The sequence below is a fragment of the Strix aluco genome, chromosome 14, assembly GCF_031877795.1.
Source record: "Strix aluco isolate bStrAlu1 chromosome 14, bStrAlu1.hap1, whole genome shotgun sequence".
Classification (NCBI taxonomy): domain Eukaryota; kingdom Metazoa; phylum Chordata; class Aves; order Strigiformes; family Strigidae; genus Strix; species Strix aluco.
Window position 1 is genome coordinate 21,457,346 of NC_133944.1, and position 17,319 is coordinate 21,474,664.

Consider the following 17,319-nt stretch of genomic DNA (forward strand, 5'->3'; position numbering starts at 1 on the left):
TACAAGAAATAGAATGACAAAGAACATTATGACAGTATTTAATGACACAGATGAAAGTGTCTCTCCTAAAAGACTTCATGGTACAACGACCTGCTCACACGTTAGCTACTAACCCAAAGAGTTCCAGAGACTGTGAGCTCTTTTTTTCTGAAGTGATGAAATAGCAGAGACAAAAATAGCTCATCTACCTCAATATTAATGCACCCCTAAAGACTGTCATCTGATATTATTTTTTTTCCCTTGCAAAATTTTTACCTACAGGTGTAAATAGAAAACACAAGAAATACTGGCCAGTGCTTACTGTCATTATGCCTTTGCTGTCAATTTTTACATTGATTTGTACCCAGGTTTCCTCATACGGGGAAAGATGGGTTTCATGTCTTTTCCTTCAATCTTTTTTTTCCCTTAGACTATCTCCTGCCACAGAAAATAAACTGCGTCTTCATTACAGACGAGCTCTGAGAAATAATACTGACCCGTACAAAAGGGCTGTTTATTGTATTATTGGCCGTTGTGACATTACAGATAACCAGAGTGAAGTTGCTGATAAAACAGAAGATTACCTTTGGATAAAAGTGAGTGTGGTGGCGGGATTGTGGTGTTGTTTGTAGGTTTTTCTTTTTTTTTTTTTTTTTTTTTAGGACAGGTCTAAATGGTATTGCACTTCTGTACTCCTCTGCTATTTCCAGGCCTAGTATTACACTACATATTACACTGCACCAGTGTAACTAATACCTGTGACCTGACCCTGCAGATAGTGAGGGGCTGGGAACCCCAGGGCTGCTCTGTTACCCTCTGTACTATCAGGTGTTAATCCAGGGACACTTGTCTTTGGAAGTGTCATGTTCTTCATTTGACACTGATCTTTGTCAGCTGTTTTTACAAGTAGTGTTAGCTTGCTACAGTGAGGATCCTGTGACTTTTCCTTTCTGGATGGATTATGGCTGAAATGTTGATGTCAACTGGCAGATGAAGATGCTGTCAATGTCTCTATAGTCCAGAGTCCTTACAGGTTTTGTAGGGGCATGATAGATACTGGTCAGTACCCATTTCTCTCCTTTACCAGAAAGAGGGAATAGAACAATGTATTTGTTAAGGCTGGGTAAAAAAACCACTGGTTTTAATTATTGCTTAGTGAGTATTCAGAGTCCTGGCATTGAAGTTTGATGGCATGGACAGATAGAAAAGGACCCCTGGGTTATATCTGCATGGATTTCTGCTCTTGTTATGTTAGAGATCTCTGCTTCCCAGCAATGGATGGACCTTGTGGCTAGAAGTAGTTTCTAGTCAGTTGGTCAAATCTTAGGAGAGGCTTCAAATGGAACGAATATCTTCTGAGTGCATCCCTTGTGCAAGGTGAGGTTGAAATACCTGTGCTTCTTTTTTCGGATGTGTTTTTTAGCTGAACCAAGTGTGTTTTGATGACGATGGTGCAAGTTCTCCACAAGACCGACTAACATTATCGCAGTTCCAGAAGCAGCTGCTAGAAGACTATGGTAAGAAACCACAAAGAGATGTGTTACTCGGAGCACTGCTTCTCTGTTTAGGGCACTTTGCAATTGTTATTAGACAAGCCCCAGACTCCACATAAAACCCTATAGCTCTCCATTAGTGACAGGAGTCTTTGGGGTGTTCATGGACAGCCTGCCTCCCTAATGGCAGACTTCAGTAAGACATGATGAATGAGTCCTGTGTGTTCCCAGCAATCTGGAGAGTGAATATTTATCTGTGAACAACACTGCTGTTATTTGTACTTTATCCATACTAGATGATGGATTGCTTTCTCTCACCGTAAATATGCTAAGGTCTTCTAGCAAAGCTTCCAGCTTTTGGAATACAGAACAAAAAAGCAATCATTACATAACGTAGGCATGTATTTCCAAGGCTTTTCTCTGTGCACATCCATTGTTCGTTCTTTCCCTTAAATTGTTGTTTCAAGTAATTTTCTGGGGACCCAAATCATAGTTCCTTCCACTTCAGGAAGTTTTAGGAACATCCAAAGCCCAAGAGAGTACCTTTTCCCATAATCATCTTCCAATCAATCAAAATCCGGTCAGTTGGACTATCCAAAACACGGAATTGAATTTCCACACACTTCTAGTTTGTAGCATCGCTCACCCCCAGATAAAAATGTATGGAAAAGAAATACAGTAAGTTACCATTGGTGTCACTGAGCAGGAAAATCCAGGTTTTTAACATTATTTGTACCACTTGGTGTAGTATAAATGAAGACAAAAAGTTGTGGCCTTGAGAGAATCTATTGCAGTCTATCAGAGTTGATGGTTTGTTGTCCGAAAAGAACAAAGGAATTTTTTTGAGCAACTTGCTTTTTCTCTTCCTGAATATGTCTTTATCTGTGGTCTTTTGTGATAGATTCGCAGTGAAACAGTTATAGATAAGCCACTGATGTGTGATTAGGTATTCAGTTTTGTCTAGTGTGTTTATTTCTGTTGGCACTGAATAAACAATAGGGATGCACTGTGACAGGAAGCATCCACTGTCAGTGATCTCTGATTGCAAAATCATTTTCACTTACACTCTGTGTGTTGTTGTTGTGTTGGTTGTTTTTTTTTCAGGTGAATCACATTTTGCAGTGAACCAGCAGCCTTTCCTCTACTTCCAAGTATTGTTCTTGACAGCACAGTTTGAAGCTGCAATTGCTTTCCTCTTCCGGACAGAGCGCTTGCGTTGTCATGCTGTTCATGTTGCATTGGTTCTGTTTGAGTTAAAATTGCTCCTGAAATCTTCTGGGCAGAGTGCACAGCTATGTGAGTCCTACGTATTTAGTTAACTGTTTTAATTGCGTTAGAGCTCTGGGTCATGGCCCTGACTAATTGGAGATGAAGATCAGAGCAATGTTTCCTGGCATTAGATTCTCTGATGGTGTTGTTTCTGACATTGCAGTAAGCCATGAAGCTGGTGACCCTCCTAGCATCAGGCGTCTAAATTTTGTGCGGCTTTTGATGCTTTACACACGTAAGTTTGAATCAACAGATCCAAGGGAAGCTCTGCAGTATTTTTACTTTCTCAGGTAGGAGCTAATACATGTCTCTAGATTTTCTCCTAGTTATTACTGCTTAATTATTCTTATCTGGAAAATCCTCAGAAACAGGAGTACCTTCCTCCTTCCCTTTCTTTTGTAGGAATGACAAGGACAGCCAAGGAGAGAATATGTTCTTGTGTTGCATTAGTGAACTAGTTATTGAAAGCAGAGAGGTATGTTTGGCCATGTTTTGCCTTCCTCACTTAAACTGAAATTCATTTCTTCATTGAAATCTTTTAGGCAGGACAGTCTTAAACAGTTGTTTACTTTCTGCCTGATGCAGACCTAGGTGATGGGAGATCTCACAGTGACCATATTTTTAAGATATTTAATCATGTTCTTTTGCCTGTTGTTTATATACAAATAAATTTGACATAATCACTGGTTTTCATTCATCCATGACTGCATCTTTGTACTTAATAAATATGTTGTGAAATAAGTGCAATTCATCTCTCTATTTTTGTTTCCTTTTTTCTTACTTTACATCTGTGTGGATGTAGTTTGATATGATTCTTGGAAAGCTGGAAAACGATGGTAGCAGGAAGGTGAGTTGACAACTTATGTTTATATTTTACATAAAAAGTACAAACTATGTGTGATTTCCAAGGTAGTCACGAGGCTATCTTGATACCTAGACAAATTATTACTGTGTTTGAATACATACAAGTTCTCCAAGCATGAGATCCTTTTACAGAATAATCTATGACCTAACAGAAGGGGCAGGTCACGAAGCACAGGCAAGCTGTCCCTGGAGGCAGCTGATGTAACTAAAGGAACAAATGGCATCAGGTAACTTCAGTGAGGTCAGAATTTTGTCTTTACAGTAGGAAATGGAGTTCAGTACGCATTAGTAAAAATGGCTTGCTTGTAAGTGGGTGTGAGATTGTTCTGTTAATTGGGGGGGGGGTGTGTGTGTGTGAAAACTACCTACATGACAGTATCCTCATTCACCTCAGCAGAGAAATGTATTGCAGCCCATTAAAAATGCTTGTAATCAGGGAGCAAGGGCTAACAGACCACAGGCATAGCCACAACTGATCTGTCCTCTCCATGTAGATGAGGGTAAGTGCTGGATCAAAGATCAGCTATTTTTAGTTGTGTTGGATCTTACTTCTGCTGTAAAGGCAGTAATCTAAAAGTAAAATGTAAGCTTACACGATCAGAAGATAAAGGAAACCTTAAGGTTTCACCTGAAAAGAGGAGAATGTGTGCAAATTATTAAAATTCTAGACAGTCAATGAAGTTTTTCTGTTCGCTGCAGCAACTTTAGAAGCTTTCTGTGCTTTAGAAGCTTAGCAGACTCCAGAATCATTTAAATTGTAATTTTAAGATTAGGGCTCATGTTGCAATCATTGCTACTGACAAAAGGAAAAAAAGAAAAAAAATGTTATTTCTAGCAGGATTTTCTTTTAGATGTCTTTTTTCTGTCAGTTTAAAAGCAGTGAGACACACACAAGAGGACTTGTGTAACTTGGTAATCTTTACAGATATTTTTTTCATCTTACAGTTCTTTGTAAAATGGATAGTTTTTAGATTATACCATTAGTGGTGAATCCTGTTTTCTTAACTTTATTCAATTCCTTCTAAATGTAACTGTATTATTGTGTTTCTTTGGTATGAAACCAGCAATCTTAGCTTTAAAATAAATTCTTCTAGAACATATAGTCTTATGTTACATCCTCAACTACAGTAAAGTCCTTGACTCTTTTCCTCTCTTTTGTTCTACCTGTGTTTATTGTTTCTTTTAAAATTCTTGTCACTCTTTCATTTATCCATGTAAGATTTCACTTGCAACCCGTCATGCCAATATACACAAACAGCATCTCTGGAGACCCTGGCACGTTATATACTGAAGTCTTTTGTGTTTTCTTCTCCTCTGTAATGTGTCATCAGCAATTAAAATAATTTAGAATTTGATCTGTTATCTGGGTCATTTTGAATGAATTAGAAACCGCAGATGTCTCAGTGCTGACTCCGTTTTGGAGAAAGTCTCTCTCACAAGAGCTCTTTCTATTTTTAACGTGTCCCTTTTGCGTGTTCCCATGGAAATGTACAGGCCATTCTAATCATAATTTAACATGTAAAATATTCATTGCCTTGACAGAATATTCAGGAGTTTTTAAGCATTCTGATTTCTCTTCTCTCGTTTCGTTTTTGTCTCGCCTCTTTAGCCTGGAGTGATAGACAAGTTTACAAATGACACAAAACCCATTATTAACAAAGTGGCTTCTGCAGCAGAAAATAAAGGATTGTTTGAAGAAGCTGCAAAACTCTATGACCTGGCAAAGGTAAATATCTTCAGTGTGCTACCTTAAATATGTACCTGGTTCACCACTTTTTTCCAAACTTTCTCCCTGTGATTAGAAGGTTAAATTTCACCTCAGAGATTGAATTGTCCTTATCAGAGCAGATTATTTCTGCTGCTGTTAAAGCAGAGGCATTGGCTGCATGGAGAGGGGTTTCAGTGAGCAAACCCGGATGGATTGTGCTGCAACCCATTCTGATTTTAAGACATCCTGGTTCTTGATCAATGTGGTCCTCTGAAGAGATTGCCCCATGCGTGATTTTATTCTGGCTAATGAAGTTGTTTACTTGGGCTGTGCTTTTCCAGTTTCATAGATGTTGAATTGATGTCTGAAATAGTTGGGCTTTATAGTGAGTACTCTTGTTTCCTTTTGATATATATTTGAAATAAAAGTGGATACAACCATAGCCACTGTTTTAGATGAAAATTAGGGCAAAATACTTTTTCCTGTGGGTCAGCAGCATTATGTTGCTCATAGCTAACGTGATCTTGACTCTTTGTGGGAGGGAGGCATCTCTGAGCTTGCACTAGCCACCACTGCATGAGACCTTTCTGCTTTTTCAATGAGATTAAAACACTTAAGTCCCATCATGCTCCTTTGATTTGTGTGTAACTTTAATACCAACAGAACCCTGACAAAGTTTTAGAACTGATGAACAAGCTCCTCAGTCCTGTTGTTCCTCAGATCGGCACTCCCCAGTCGAACAAAGAGCGGTTGAAGAATATGGCCCATTCCATTGCTGAGAGGTAAGATTGAGGGGGCAGGACTGGATGATTCCCCTGGACCCTGACCTGAGGCTGTCAGTTCAGTGGGTATTAGTTCCTGGCATTGTTTCTGCTGGCTGGACTCTGGCATTCAGGAAGACAGAGAAGAGGTCAGAATTGACCCTGTCCTGCTCGTGATGGCTGGCGGTACTGAAACCAGAAACATAATCTTCAGGGACAGGTCAGGTAAATTTGGCAAGAAGCTTTATCTGTAGGTGAATCAGGAAAAGGGAATTGCAGGATTGTCAGCTGGAGACTGCGGCTATTAAGGAGCAATAAATATAATGAATTGTGTGCTTTAGATGATTTTTTTAAAGCAAAATATCATAACAATTGCAGAATCATTGCACACAATTCACTTGTTTGAAACAGTATTGAGAGCGCTACAAAACCCGTAATTCTGAGTTGTAACAGCAGAGTGGCAAGTTCAGTAGCTGTCTGAAAACTTTGTTTCACTGTTGCTTTAAGGAAAGCTAAAAGGGAACGATTAAGCTGAGGTGTGAATGTGGCTAGTGAAACCAGTGGACCCATTTCCACAGCTTGTTACTCTAGGAAAGCACTGAGTGGCTTTTGGAGAAGAAAGAGAAATGGAATTGAACAAAAGGAATGTCACCTGCAGTGGTGTGCTAATTAGGATGTGTGTTTGAGAGACAGTGCTCAAGATTCCTTAGCAGGTAGAAGTTAGGAATAACCTGGTTCTGAAAGGTTGTAATTGCAAAATAGCTTTGGGATTTTTTAAATCGTCTTCTTTTGGTGCATCTTGTCACAGTGACTGCCGTGGACAATCCCTATGTTTTACCAGAGTAAAATATGTGGGTACCTGTGAGAAATGTCTTACTGCTTTTCCTCAACCATTCTGGTGGGGAGAGAGTAAAAATAAACAAAGCACACTTGCTGGCACTTCAAAATTGGGAAGACAGATACAGCAATGCATTGATTTCAGTCGGAGGCCTTTGCTTTGTTTTGACAAGTGGCATTTGCCAGTCACTCCTTCAGTCAGCCTTTCCTTCATTTAGTCAGGCTGCAGACTGAGTGAAAATTGGTGCCGTATTGACTTAGTGAGCAACTTATTTGGTAGCAGACATTAAGGAGAATTAAACCTGTGTCTTGAGCTTAAGCTTCAGCAAAGGCTGTAAAGGGCTTTGTTTTGCTACTTGCTTTGATCTGTATGAGAGCACTAAATATTACCATTCAATAATGCCACTTCACAGCTGCAAACCTTCATGATTGCAAAGCCAGAACGGTTCTGATTAGCTCGTCTTCTTGCCAATTAAATGTCATACAGGGCTTTTCTTTACATACTGTACCACAGACGGTGCTGTAGCAATGCAGCTTTCCTCTTGTGAGTTCTTGTGATGTTTTTGAAACAGGGGAGACACCCAACAGAAAAGGCCAAGAGGCTCTCTGGCTTCCTCCTCTGCAGCAGTGCAGTGTGTACCATGCACTTGACCACTCTTACTGTCATCCTGAGGAACAAGCTCCTTTCTGACCTTGTGCTGTTAGGAGTGAGAGCAGCCCTCCAATTCATCTCCTAGCAAGTGTAGCTAGAGAGGGCATGCAGAAGCATCTAATCCATTTTTAAGTCTTAACTTCTTGCCTGGAGCAGGCAGTTGTGCTGGAGAATTGTCTGCTGTAAAACAGCATGTTAAATGTGCTTGTACAGCGCTTGCCTTGCAGGTCTCTGGTTCCTGTCACTGTTTTCCCCATGAATATGGGAAGTGTAAACATTTAAAAGGAAACAAATGCTGGATTTGATGGAAAACGAGAAGTGAATAAAAGTATTTTTAAAAAGCCACAACCTGTGAAAATTCTGCCTCCTGGCTAAGGAAAATTAAAGCCTGTCCTTTGTTGGATGCCTTCTGTCCTTGTGCTTGATGTCTCCGCTCCCAAGAATTGCAAGAGCACATTTATAAATGGTTGCCATTTTGTACAATAAAATTGTAAAACAATTTCTTTCAGGTACAAAGCTCAGGGGATAAGTGCAAAGAAATCCGTTGACTCCACGTTCTACCTTCTGCTAGACTTAATCACGTTTTTTGATGAATACCACGCTGGTCACATTGACAGGGCCTTTGATGTAAGTTTCAAGAGTTCTGTTTGAAGTGCAGCTTTCCTAATGCCCTTGAAAGCCCAGAATGTCTCAAATAACAGCACTTAAAACAAAAAATTATATTTAATGAGTTAGAAGGTGCTGCAGTGCTATAGGAGTTTGACAATGTGTTTCTTCCCTGTTGCTTGATAATCAGGAAGATCTTTCTGGAGCTATTTTGTAGACACTGAACAAAATATTCCTGCTACTCAGCAAAGTGAGGAGATAAACCAATAACTAACAATGAAATTATTTCTCTTGAATGGAATCGGGAGCGTTTTGTTAACACTTCAAAAACATACTTTATTAGTATATGGTACATAGAACATTGATTATCTACCCTGATTCCTGCTTTTCTTTTTGAAGATTATCGAACGCCTAAAGCTTGTACCTCTCAGCCAGGATTGCGTAGAGGAGAGAGTTGCTGCCTTCCGGAATTTCAGTGACGAAGTAAGTAATGTCTCCTGGTTTTATCTTCTGAAAGCCTTTTGCTTTGTTAAAAGGATCTTAAAACCTTGTCATCTCATCATTCTTATTCTTTAACGGGGAAATAGGATGGGATTATTTTGCATTTGTACAAGTAGACTCTTGGCTTGCAACTTTTTCTCCTTAGTGCTGCTTTTTGGAGCACTAGAATTTCCTACCCAGAAATCCTGTCTCTATTTTGCAGAAGGCATCTGCAGATCTGAATCCCTCTGAACTTAATGAGTTTGATTCAAGAATTTGGAATATTGAAAGCTTTCAACTGTGCTGCTTAGTTCTTCATGTTCTTAATGGTCACCGAGCACTTGTAGGGTCTTGTGTTTCCTTCCCTCCAAATTAGAGGAACTCCTGTATTTGGGTATTAGCAGATGAAGCACGTGAAGCATAATGGAAGGCTATTATTGCTCTTGAACTGTTTTAACTGGAGGGTGACACTTCTCTTTTAGACGGTGTTTGTGTGTGTATTTGGGTGCTTTGGGTTTTATCTGGACTGGCGCTGTCAAACACGAAGGTACAGCCATTATGCATGTCTGTCTCAGAACTCTGGGTAACTTTTTTTGCCAAGTGGTGCAGTCACAGCAGGGATAACCATTAAATATATGACTGTTATATGAGTAAATATCAACCACAGTTATCTCTGCTTGGTTTTCTGATGTTGTATAGTAAGGGTAGTGATTCTGTCAACCTGCTCTTCATTGCAATATGTCCTTTTTTTTCCCCTTCTTTGTGTAGATCAGGCACAATTTATCTGAGGTCCTGCTCGCAACCATGAATATTTTATTCACCCAGTATAAGAGGATGAAAGGCACAAGCCCAGCCACTCCTGCCAGACCCCAGCGGGTGATGGAAGACAGAGATTCGGTAAGATTATAATCCTCGCTGTCTGACAAGTTTTCCTTACTTCCTTTTCCCCATGATTTCAAGGGATTAGGCTTCAAATAACTGAATCTCTAATGGTCTTTGCTTTTTACTTGCTCAGTTAATTAGTCTTAGACTACTCAGCTTACTCAGTTGCTTAGTCTTGAGACTAGTCTCTCCTAACTTCAGCTTTGTGTAAGGAAAGGATATTGCTCTAAATGGCATTCAGGTACTTAAGATATACTACACTATACCTCCTAGCAAGAGAAAACAAGTATTCAGTTTGCTTCTTGGTGGGATCTTAAATAGTTAACAGGTGTAGACAGTGCAGTGTCTCTAGGATGGCTGGTGTTGCTGCCTTGACAACTGAGCTGTTGTTTTTCAAGAACCTGATTTCCACTCCTTTCATTTGAGTTAGTGTCCTGTTTGTGCAAAACCGATTTCTGATGGAAAGGCCTTCACTTGAGTCCTCTCCTTGGCTTGCTTCTGTGGTGATGTGGGCTGACATTTTCAAAGTGTCCTTGGGCAATACAACAAGATGCTCAAGTACATTAACTTGGTGAATGGCTGTAGCAGTTTGCCAGTGTTGTGCTGCCTCTGCAGCAGAGTGGGCAGCTTCCAGGTGCCGTGGCGCTTGGCCTGGCTGCCTGGTTTAAATGACTGATGATGGTGGGTTTGACTTCACTGCTAGAGTTGGTGCTGAAGCGTTTCCCCCACTCGCTGACAGGAGCTTACGCCTTCAGCAAGCCTCAAAATAGGCGCCACTTAAAGGGCACAGCAGATTTGCAGGCACTCGGCTGTCAACATGCTGTGTTGAGCTGAAGGGTTTCCGGTTAACTGTCATTGGGTTTGGTCTTGTAGCTCTTATTAAGTTAAAGCTGCCACAGGCACTTGAAAACCTAGGCCAAACCACTCATCCTGTCTCACAGATTAGGAAATAAATATCAACTCCTTTTGAGAATGAAAACCAACTTGGGCCATGGCCAGCTTTATCCCAGGCTTTAGTCATCTGCAAAAGTGCCTTTGATCTGTAAATTGCAATATTGGTAAAAGTCTTAGTAGCATTTTTAAATTACATCATGAAATGAAAGGCTCAAGTAATGAGACATCTTTTATCTTTGGGGTGCAGTCTGTGTGTGAGCTATGGGATCCTGCCTTGCAGCTACGCTTGTACTCTAGAGGGGCAGCGTTGGAGAAGGATGCATGCTGCTTGGGCTTCTCCCACCTTAAATTCTGCACACGTGAAGAAGTCCCAGGCTAACGCAATCTGTTACCTGCTCTGTGTGTTCACAAGGTTGGCGCTGAGCAAACAGCCTTAGCTCCTTGTTGTCTAAGTGAACTGTTCGTTTTGGTTCTGTGATTTCAGTCTTGCGCCTTAGGTAGAAGCATTTACCATCTCCATAGGGGTGTAATGCTGTCAGGTGTCGTCTCAGTGTGAATACCATAACCATAACCTACCAAAGATTGTTGGGCTGATTGGCGATTGGATCAGCAGCTTTGCTGGCAGGAGTTTGTGTAGAAGGAAACCACCATGACATCGTATCATATCAACAGCGTGTCTCTCACTGGTGTGCTCAGTGCGAGCGTGTCTGCACTCTCCTGCTGTTACAGTTGCAGAGATCAGCTGATGATGTACCTTGCTAAAAACCCTTGAAAGTTCTCTTTTTTCAGGCTTCAAGTTTTGTTAATCAAGCTCCTGGCCTTGTGGTGGGATCTCATGGCAGCAGGGTACCAGTGGTGTTGGAGACACAGGGTTTCTCAGTCATGCATCTCTGTCTGCCTTGTGCAATAAAAGCTGTCAGAGGAGACAAGTGCCGGCTGTCTCTGCAGTCAGTGGGGTGATAAGAGAATAGCTACCTGATTGTAGTGTCAGAAGGGAGCGTAAATCTGCTAACACAGGATTAGCTAGAGAGAAAAAAATCTACAACCCTGCAGCTCCTGGCTGCCTAAAGATTTGCATGCACAGAAAAATACCAGGCATGGGCACATGGAAGGTAGGGCAAGAACAGCTTTAGCATGTGTTCTCCTTTTTTCGTACCCTGAAGAATTCCCTCCAAGGCTGTGGGAGCAGGGATCGTTTCAGTTTCCCTGCCTGGGAAGCAACTTGGGTGATGTTAGTGGTGGGAAGAAATGAGGGCATTTCAAATGTGAGGAGAAGAGGGTGTTTCTTCAGCAGAGTCTCCCCGTTCAGCTGAACAGGGATGGCAGATAAAATCTTCTGCAGACTGTGCTTGACAAGAATTTTTCTTCTGAACTTCCCAGGGAGAAGGGCAGCTTTTCCTTTTTTCCATGGGGAAGCAAATTTTAAGGGAAACCACGCTCTTCCAGAAGCACATTGCCCAGTAGACAGTGCGAGTGAAAAATGACCTTTCCTTGAACAGGTCTATGAAATCCCTGGGTTTTCTCTAGATCTGTTGGAACAGACAGATCAAATCCCTCGGTTCATCAGAAGAGTTTGAAAACACCTGATAGTAGCTGTTTGTAAGTCTGAGGCTTATTTCACGTAGCAGGGAACAGAGTCCCCCGGAGTAGGAACATGTGGCTCTTGAACTTGGTGCCAAGCACGGGTCTGTTGAGTGCCCGGCGCGGGATCCTGCTGTAACAGGCAGGGAGCAGAGGGGCTTTGGCAGGAACAGTGTGGACCCGGCAGCAAGGGCAGGATGGGGAGCAGTAATACCTCTGGAGCCCCCTGAACCCAGTAATGCTCTCTGCTAGAACGTCTCCTGTCCTACTTCAGAGATGAAATGGGCTCTATTTAGGAATGATCAGGTTTGGAATCACAGCTGGTGTTTTATGCATTTTGTTTATTTTGGAATGAAATTACCTAGGCTGTGTTTTGAGTCTTTTTTTTTTTTTTTAATGTATATACATTAATTAGTTTTGGGAATGAGGGAGCAAAGTCATGTCCCGCTTGGCCTGATCCATTTTGTCAGATTTCAGGCAGAAATTATAGCGAGCCCAGACTGCAGTGCCAGAAGCCATGGCTGCGGTGACAGCCCTGACCCAGATGCCGTGAGTGCATGACAACAATGTCATATGCTCCCCGCCCCGATCCAGGGTGGTGAACTCTCTGGAGCAGCCCAAGGGCATTATCTTGGTGGCAGAATTAGGTCATGAAAGGAATGGAATTCTTTTTTTATTTATTTGTGGTCTTATTTAAAAACACAAGTGAGTCTAACATTCATTAAGTAATTACAGCCAATAGAACATCTAGACCTCCAGGCCGCTCTTAACCTCTGCAAACCTCTGTTTGTTCTTCCTGAAGTATTGCAACCTATCATGTTGTTTTGATTTTTAAAAATAAACCAGCTCTAGTATCATTGCTACTGAAAAGGTAAAGGGAACAGTAACTTGCACTGCCGCTAAGCCTTTCTTGGTCACAGTTAGAGTTTTTGCCTCTTAATACTTTAACTCCAAAGATTCAACCACCTTGACATGCTTTTTTTTTTTTTTTCATCTCCCACCTTTTTGACCTCCACTGGAAAGCAGCAGGTCAGGCACTGTGTGACACATTTGGAAGCAGACCAGAAGAAGTGTTGACTGTGACTGGAACTGAACAAGTAATTTTCAGGCCACCTTGTTAAGCAGCCAATGCATTGGTCTTAACTAGGTGGTAACTTACAGCTAGGGAAACTGTCCTGGGAGCTTTTAGCAATTGGGTCAGTCTCAGTTTTGCTGCTTACTCCAGAGGCCCCCTGATGTGCTGCGCTGCCTTCTGGCTCCTCAGCTGTGGTGCTTAAGGACGGGAGGAGTTCCGTCTTCTCCGGGTACTCGCCCGTCCTCGGCCAGGCAGGGCACAGCCCGAGAGGGAAACTCTGCTCTGCGTTTCAGCCAGGCTGCTGGGTTTTGTAGATAGCCACAGCTTTCCTTCCGACAGGATAATGGAAGCGGAAAACTAAATGGCTGTGATCTCGGTACTAAAGAAAACTTACTTTCCTGCCCCACGTGTAAAATCGAAGGGTTTTTGCACAGCTGAAGCAGTAGCACTTAGTGCCTTGAAACAGATGAGCATCCTGGCTTTTCCAGCTTCCTGGCTTTCCAGCTTCCACAGCTCCTCTGTTGCCATTGAATATTCATTTCATTGAATAACTGACTGGTTTAACGTCACTCTGGAAAAGGGATAGAATTGCCCAGATGGGCATCAGGGATGGTGTTTATAACTGTTCCCAGCCACGTAATGGGCTTCAGTCTCTTCTCAGCTTGTAAGTTCCTGCTGTCAGACTTACCGGCCACATGCCCACAGCAACCAAAGCTGCTCCAGCTTTCCCTGCAGTCAGCAGATTAAAGGAAGATTTGAACAGTGGGATCTTCCAGAGCAGTAATTTAGAGATGCTTAGTATTTAAGAAGAAAACACTGTGAGCAATCAAAACAATCAGTCTGCACAGTTTTCTGTAAAGATTTGGGCTTTCTGTATTCTCCTGACCTCTACCAGCTATTGGAATGATTTTCCTTTTAATTTACTAATGATTTTAACAAATGAAACAAATTATTCCTGAATTCGTTCAGCTGTTGCGTAGCCTCTTGGTGTGCAAGAAGGGGTTTGGTTACTTTAGGCAGAGCTCTCTGAATGTACTTGGTACATCTGCTTTCACTGTGTTAGGGAATGAAGAGCATTTAGGGATGTCAGTGTGTTGTGGGTGATGCTGGAGACCTCCAGGTGCGTGTGGCACCAGCGGTTTGTTTCTAGTGCTTCTGCTTTGACAATGTTAATGCTGCATTTCAGCAGGGTCAACTTTCTATTTTGCGAGGTGGGAGAGTCCCGTTGCCTTGGGAAAGCCCACTTCATGCAGAAATTACAAGATTTCTGCAGTACAGCAACGCCCCATGTTGTTGAAACTTTTTTTTCCTTAGGTAATTTTAAATAAATGGGATTTTTTTCTAAGCAGAAGGGTAGCTCGACATGCTTTTAATGGTTGGAAAAGGAAATAATGGGATTTCCTTCCCAATGCAGAGATACGTTATCCAGAGAGCAGCTCTGAGAAATAAAGATTACACTTGCTTGTTTGAAAAGGCAAGTGTTTAACTCATGTCTAACTCAGCTTTCATTGTGGGATTTTTAATACTAAAGTAACTACTTTATTTTTCTGTTTTTTAGCAACTTCGATCTCAAGCTCGCGCACTGATAACGTTTGCTGGAATGATCCCGTACAGAACGTCGGGAGACACGAACGCAAGACTGGTGCAAATGGAGGTCCTTATGAATTAGCAGAGAAGCTTTTGCTTAGGGCTGCAGCAACCTGTGCCTGTCTTTAGTACGTTCAGAGGGTGGGACCAGTATCGTTTTGTATTCTGTATTTTTGTTGATGGAAATAAATTTCTTTGATTTCTATTTGTTTTTGACATTTTCATTTCACTGATTTTTGTGTTTTTATGTTTTTCTTCATTTTATTTTAAATTAGTTTATATTTAGAAAATTATTCTTGATTAGTTAATGGGCTATGCAGAGAAAGAAGTCACAGATCTGCAGTAGGGAGGTGAATGAGCAATTTTATAGCAAAGAGGAAGTGGAGAAGAAAACTTTGATTTAATGCTCGCTGACATACAGCTTGGAAATCTTAGGATTTTTTTTGTTTGTTTTTTGAATGCATGTTAAATGTTGAAAATCTGTTTATGGTACACCACACACGTGACACACTGCTGTCAGTCCATAACGTTGTCTTGTGTGGCGTATGTGTTCATGCGGTGCAAACGAGCTCCGGGTGCTGCAGAGACTCCTTTACGCCTAACGACGCTTAAACTCTTGGGTCGGTGTCTCAGATGTGCGCAGCTCTGCGAGTCCTGGAGCTTCGCTGAAGCTTTTGCAGGAGCAGCTGGGATTGGAAACAGGTATATTTTGGTAGGAGAGATTTTTTCATGATGCACACATGAGTGTTTAGCCATTTGCCTTCAAAATGATCCCATATCAAGTTCACCAGGAGAAGTAAGGAGGCTGACCAGAGAAGCCCAAGTGTGGCTGCACTGGGTGTGTGTGGATATTACTGTTGGTTTAGTGGGAAACCTGAGTCTTACTGGAGTGAGGGACGTTAAAAATCCTTAGCTTCAAATGTGTTGAGCTACAATTAAACCAGTGTGAAAGCCCAAGGAGCATGCTATAGTAGTTTTTCTCTTTAATATATCTGCCTATCTTTGAAATGAAATGGGAGGAATGTTGGTGGTTGCTCCTATTGCTCCCTGCACACATGCCCTTCTGCACTGCTGCTGTCCTGCCCTCACACCGTTTGTGTTGCTGGGCTGTGAGATCATGTGCAGTTCTGGCTACATAGCAGGCAACAAAACGTAGGGGCTGAGTTCAACCTCTGCATGTTAATAGCTATCATGGGAGAGAAGTCATCTCCATTTTGCAATGTCTGAGTTTAACGGCGTAGAGGGACATTTGACTGACTTGATGACAATTTCCTAATTACTTTTTCCACCAGAAATGCTGTAGGATAAATTTTTGTCAACCTGTTGGACAGGAAGCAAAGGGATGGCTTGCCAAGCCCCCCAAACCCATGTGTCTCGGCATTAGCAAACCGGCTGCTGGGGCTGCCAGCCAGTAGAGCTTAGGGACTGTGTGTGGCACCGAGTGGTCCTGTAGCGTGGGCAAGAGTGTTTCAACTGAAGGCTGAGAGAGACCCGGACAACACCCTGCAAGTAAAGGGCATTTGGTGAGTTACCAAGGAGTTATTTGGGGGGGGTGGGAATTGAATTGCCTCACAAAATATCCACAGGTGAGTGTGGAAAGCTTTATTAGCTATTAGCATTTCTGGCATATCACTGTGGGAATGCTTCTTGGTACATCTCAGCTGGCTGGTTCATCCAGTCCCCTAGAGAACCAAAGAGTAGGTGGCAGAGCGAGGGCATCTTTCCTGACCCTTCAGGCAGTCCTGGGTGGGCCAGGGTTGCCCCACGTATGGTCCTGCAGGATAAACCCTGCTCATGTGTTTCTTCCTGGCACTCAGCCCTGTCCCTGGGTTACTCCGAGCATCAAACCACCTCCCGTACAGAGGCTGTTGAGTCTGGACCTGTCCTCAGGGAACCACTGACCTGAGCAGGAGAGGGACAGTGTCTGCCGGAGTCGATTTGGGAAGGGGGAAGGCCACCTTCCCCACTGTGATTCCCTCTCTCCCCTCCACAGAAGTCCTCTGGGGCTCAGCTCTTACCTCTGCCATTTGCAGGACCTTGTTCTCCCCTCTTCTGCCCATCCCTGCTCAGCTGAGCTGTCGTGCTGCCTCACCAGCACGTTTCTGATGTCAAACATTGAACCTGGGGACCTTTTAAAAAAACAGCAAGTTGCCCTTTCTCTGCCCTTTGAGGATGGCTGTAGCAGATACTTTCTGGTGCTTCTCAGCCTTCATGACTGTTGGCAAAAGACAAAATTGACGACTGTATGCAGTTTGCTTGCTTTGTGCTCAGTGGTTGTGACTCCAGCCTCTGGGCCCTTCTAAGCTAAGCAGAAACTGAATTATTTCATACTTTCAAAAGCCAAAATGGTCCTTGTGTGGTGGACAGACAGAGGAAATAAACCCCAGGGAGTCAAAGCCCTGAGACTAACCCTGGAAAGTAAGACCCAGCCCGTTTCAGACAAGATGCGAGAGGTTGTAGGTATAACAGAATGTGCCACAGATAGTTGGAATTAAATTATTTCTTGTTGATTGCCCTGTGATTTCTTCTTAGGTCTGTGCAGGTGGTGAACGTTGCAGCCCATCCGTCTTCCCGTGTTCCCAAGAGCAGTGGGTTCCAGCTCTGTGCCTAGGCCTGGCTTTGGCAAACCTGGCTCTCCTCTGCATGACTTT

General features: G+C 42.5%; 1 protein-coding gene across 6 annotated transcripts in view; it reads left to right on the plus strand.

Annotated features, from left to right (window-relative positions):
* NUP93 (nucleoporin 93) overlaps positions 1-14,873 on the plus strand; it is an 85,089-nt gene extending 70,216 nt beyond the window's left edge. For all 6 annotated transcript variants that reach the window (XM_074839209.1, XM_074839208.1, XM_074839210.1 and 3 more), the window contains 12 exons: positions 410-575; positions 1,403-1,496; positions 2,577-2,768; positions 2,905-3,031; positions 3,144-3,216; positions 3,544-3,588; positions 5,215-5,331; positions 5,977-6,095; positions 8,073-8,190; positions 8,569-8,652; positions 9,418-9,546; positions 14,640-14,873. In XM_074839209.1, the coding sequence (XP_074695310.1) occupies positions 410-575; positions 1,403-1,496; positions 2,577-2,768; positions 2,905-3,031; positions 3,144-3,216; positions 3,544-3,588; positions 5,215-5,331; positions 5,977-6,095; positions 8,073-8,190; positions 8,569-8,652; positions 9,418-9,546; positions 14,640-14,750 (1,375 nt within the window). In that variant the 3' untranslated portion in view covers positions 14,751-14,873. The remainder of the gene's footprint in view (positions 1-409; positions 576-1,402; positions 1,497-2,576; positions 2,769-2,904; positions 3,032-3,143; positions 3,217-3,543; positions 3,589-5,214; positions 5,332-5,976; positions 6,096-8,072; positions 8,191-8,568; positions 8,653-9,417; positions 9,547-14,639) is intronic.
* Positions 14,874-17,319: the final 2,446 nt, after the last annotated feature.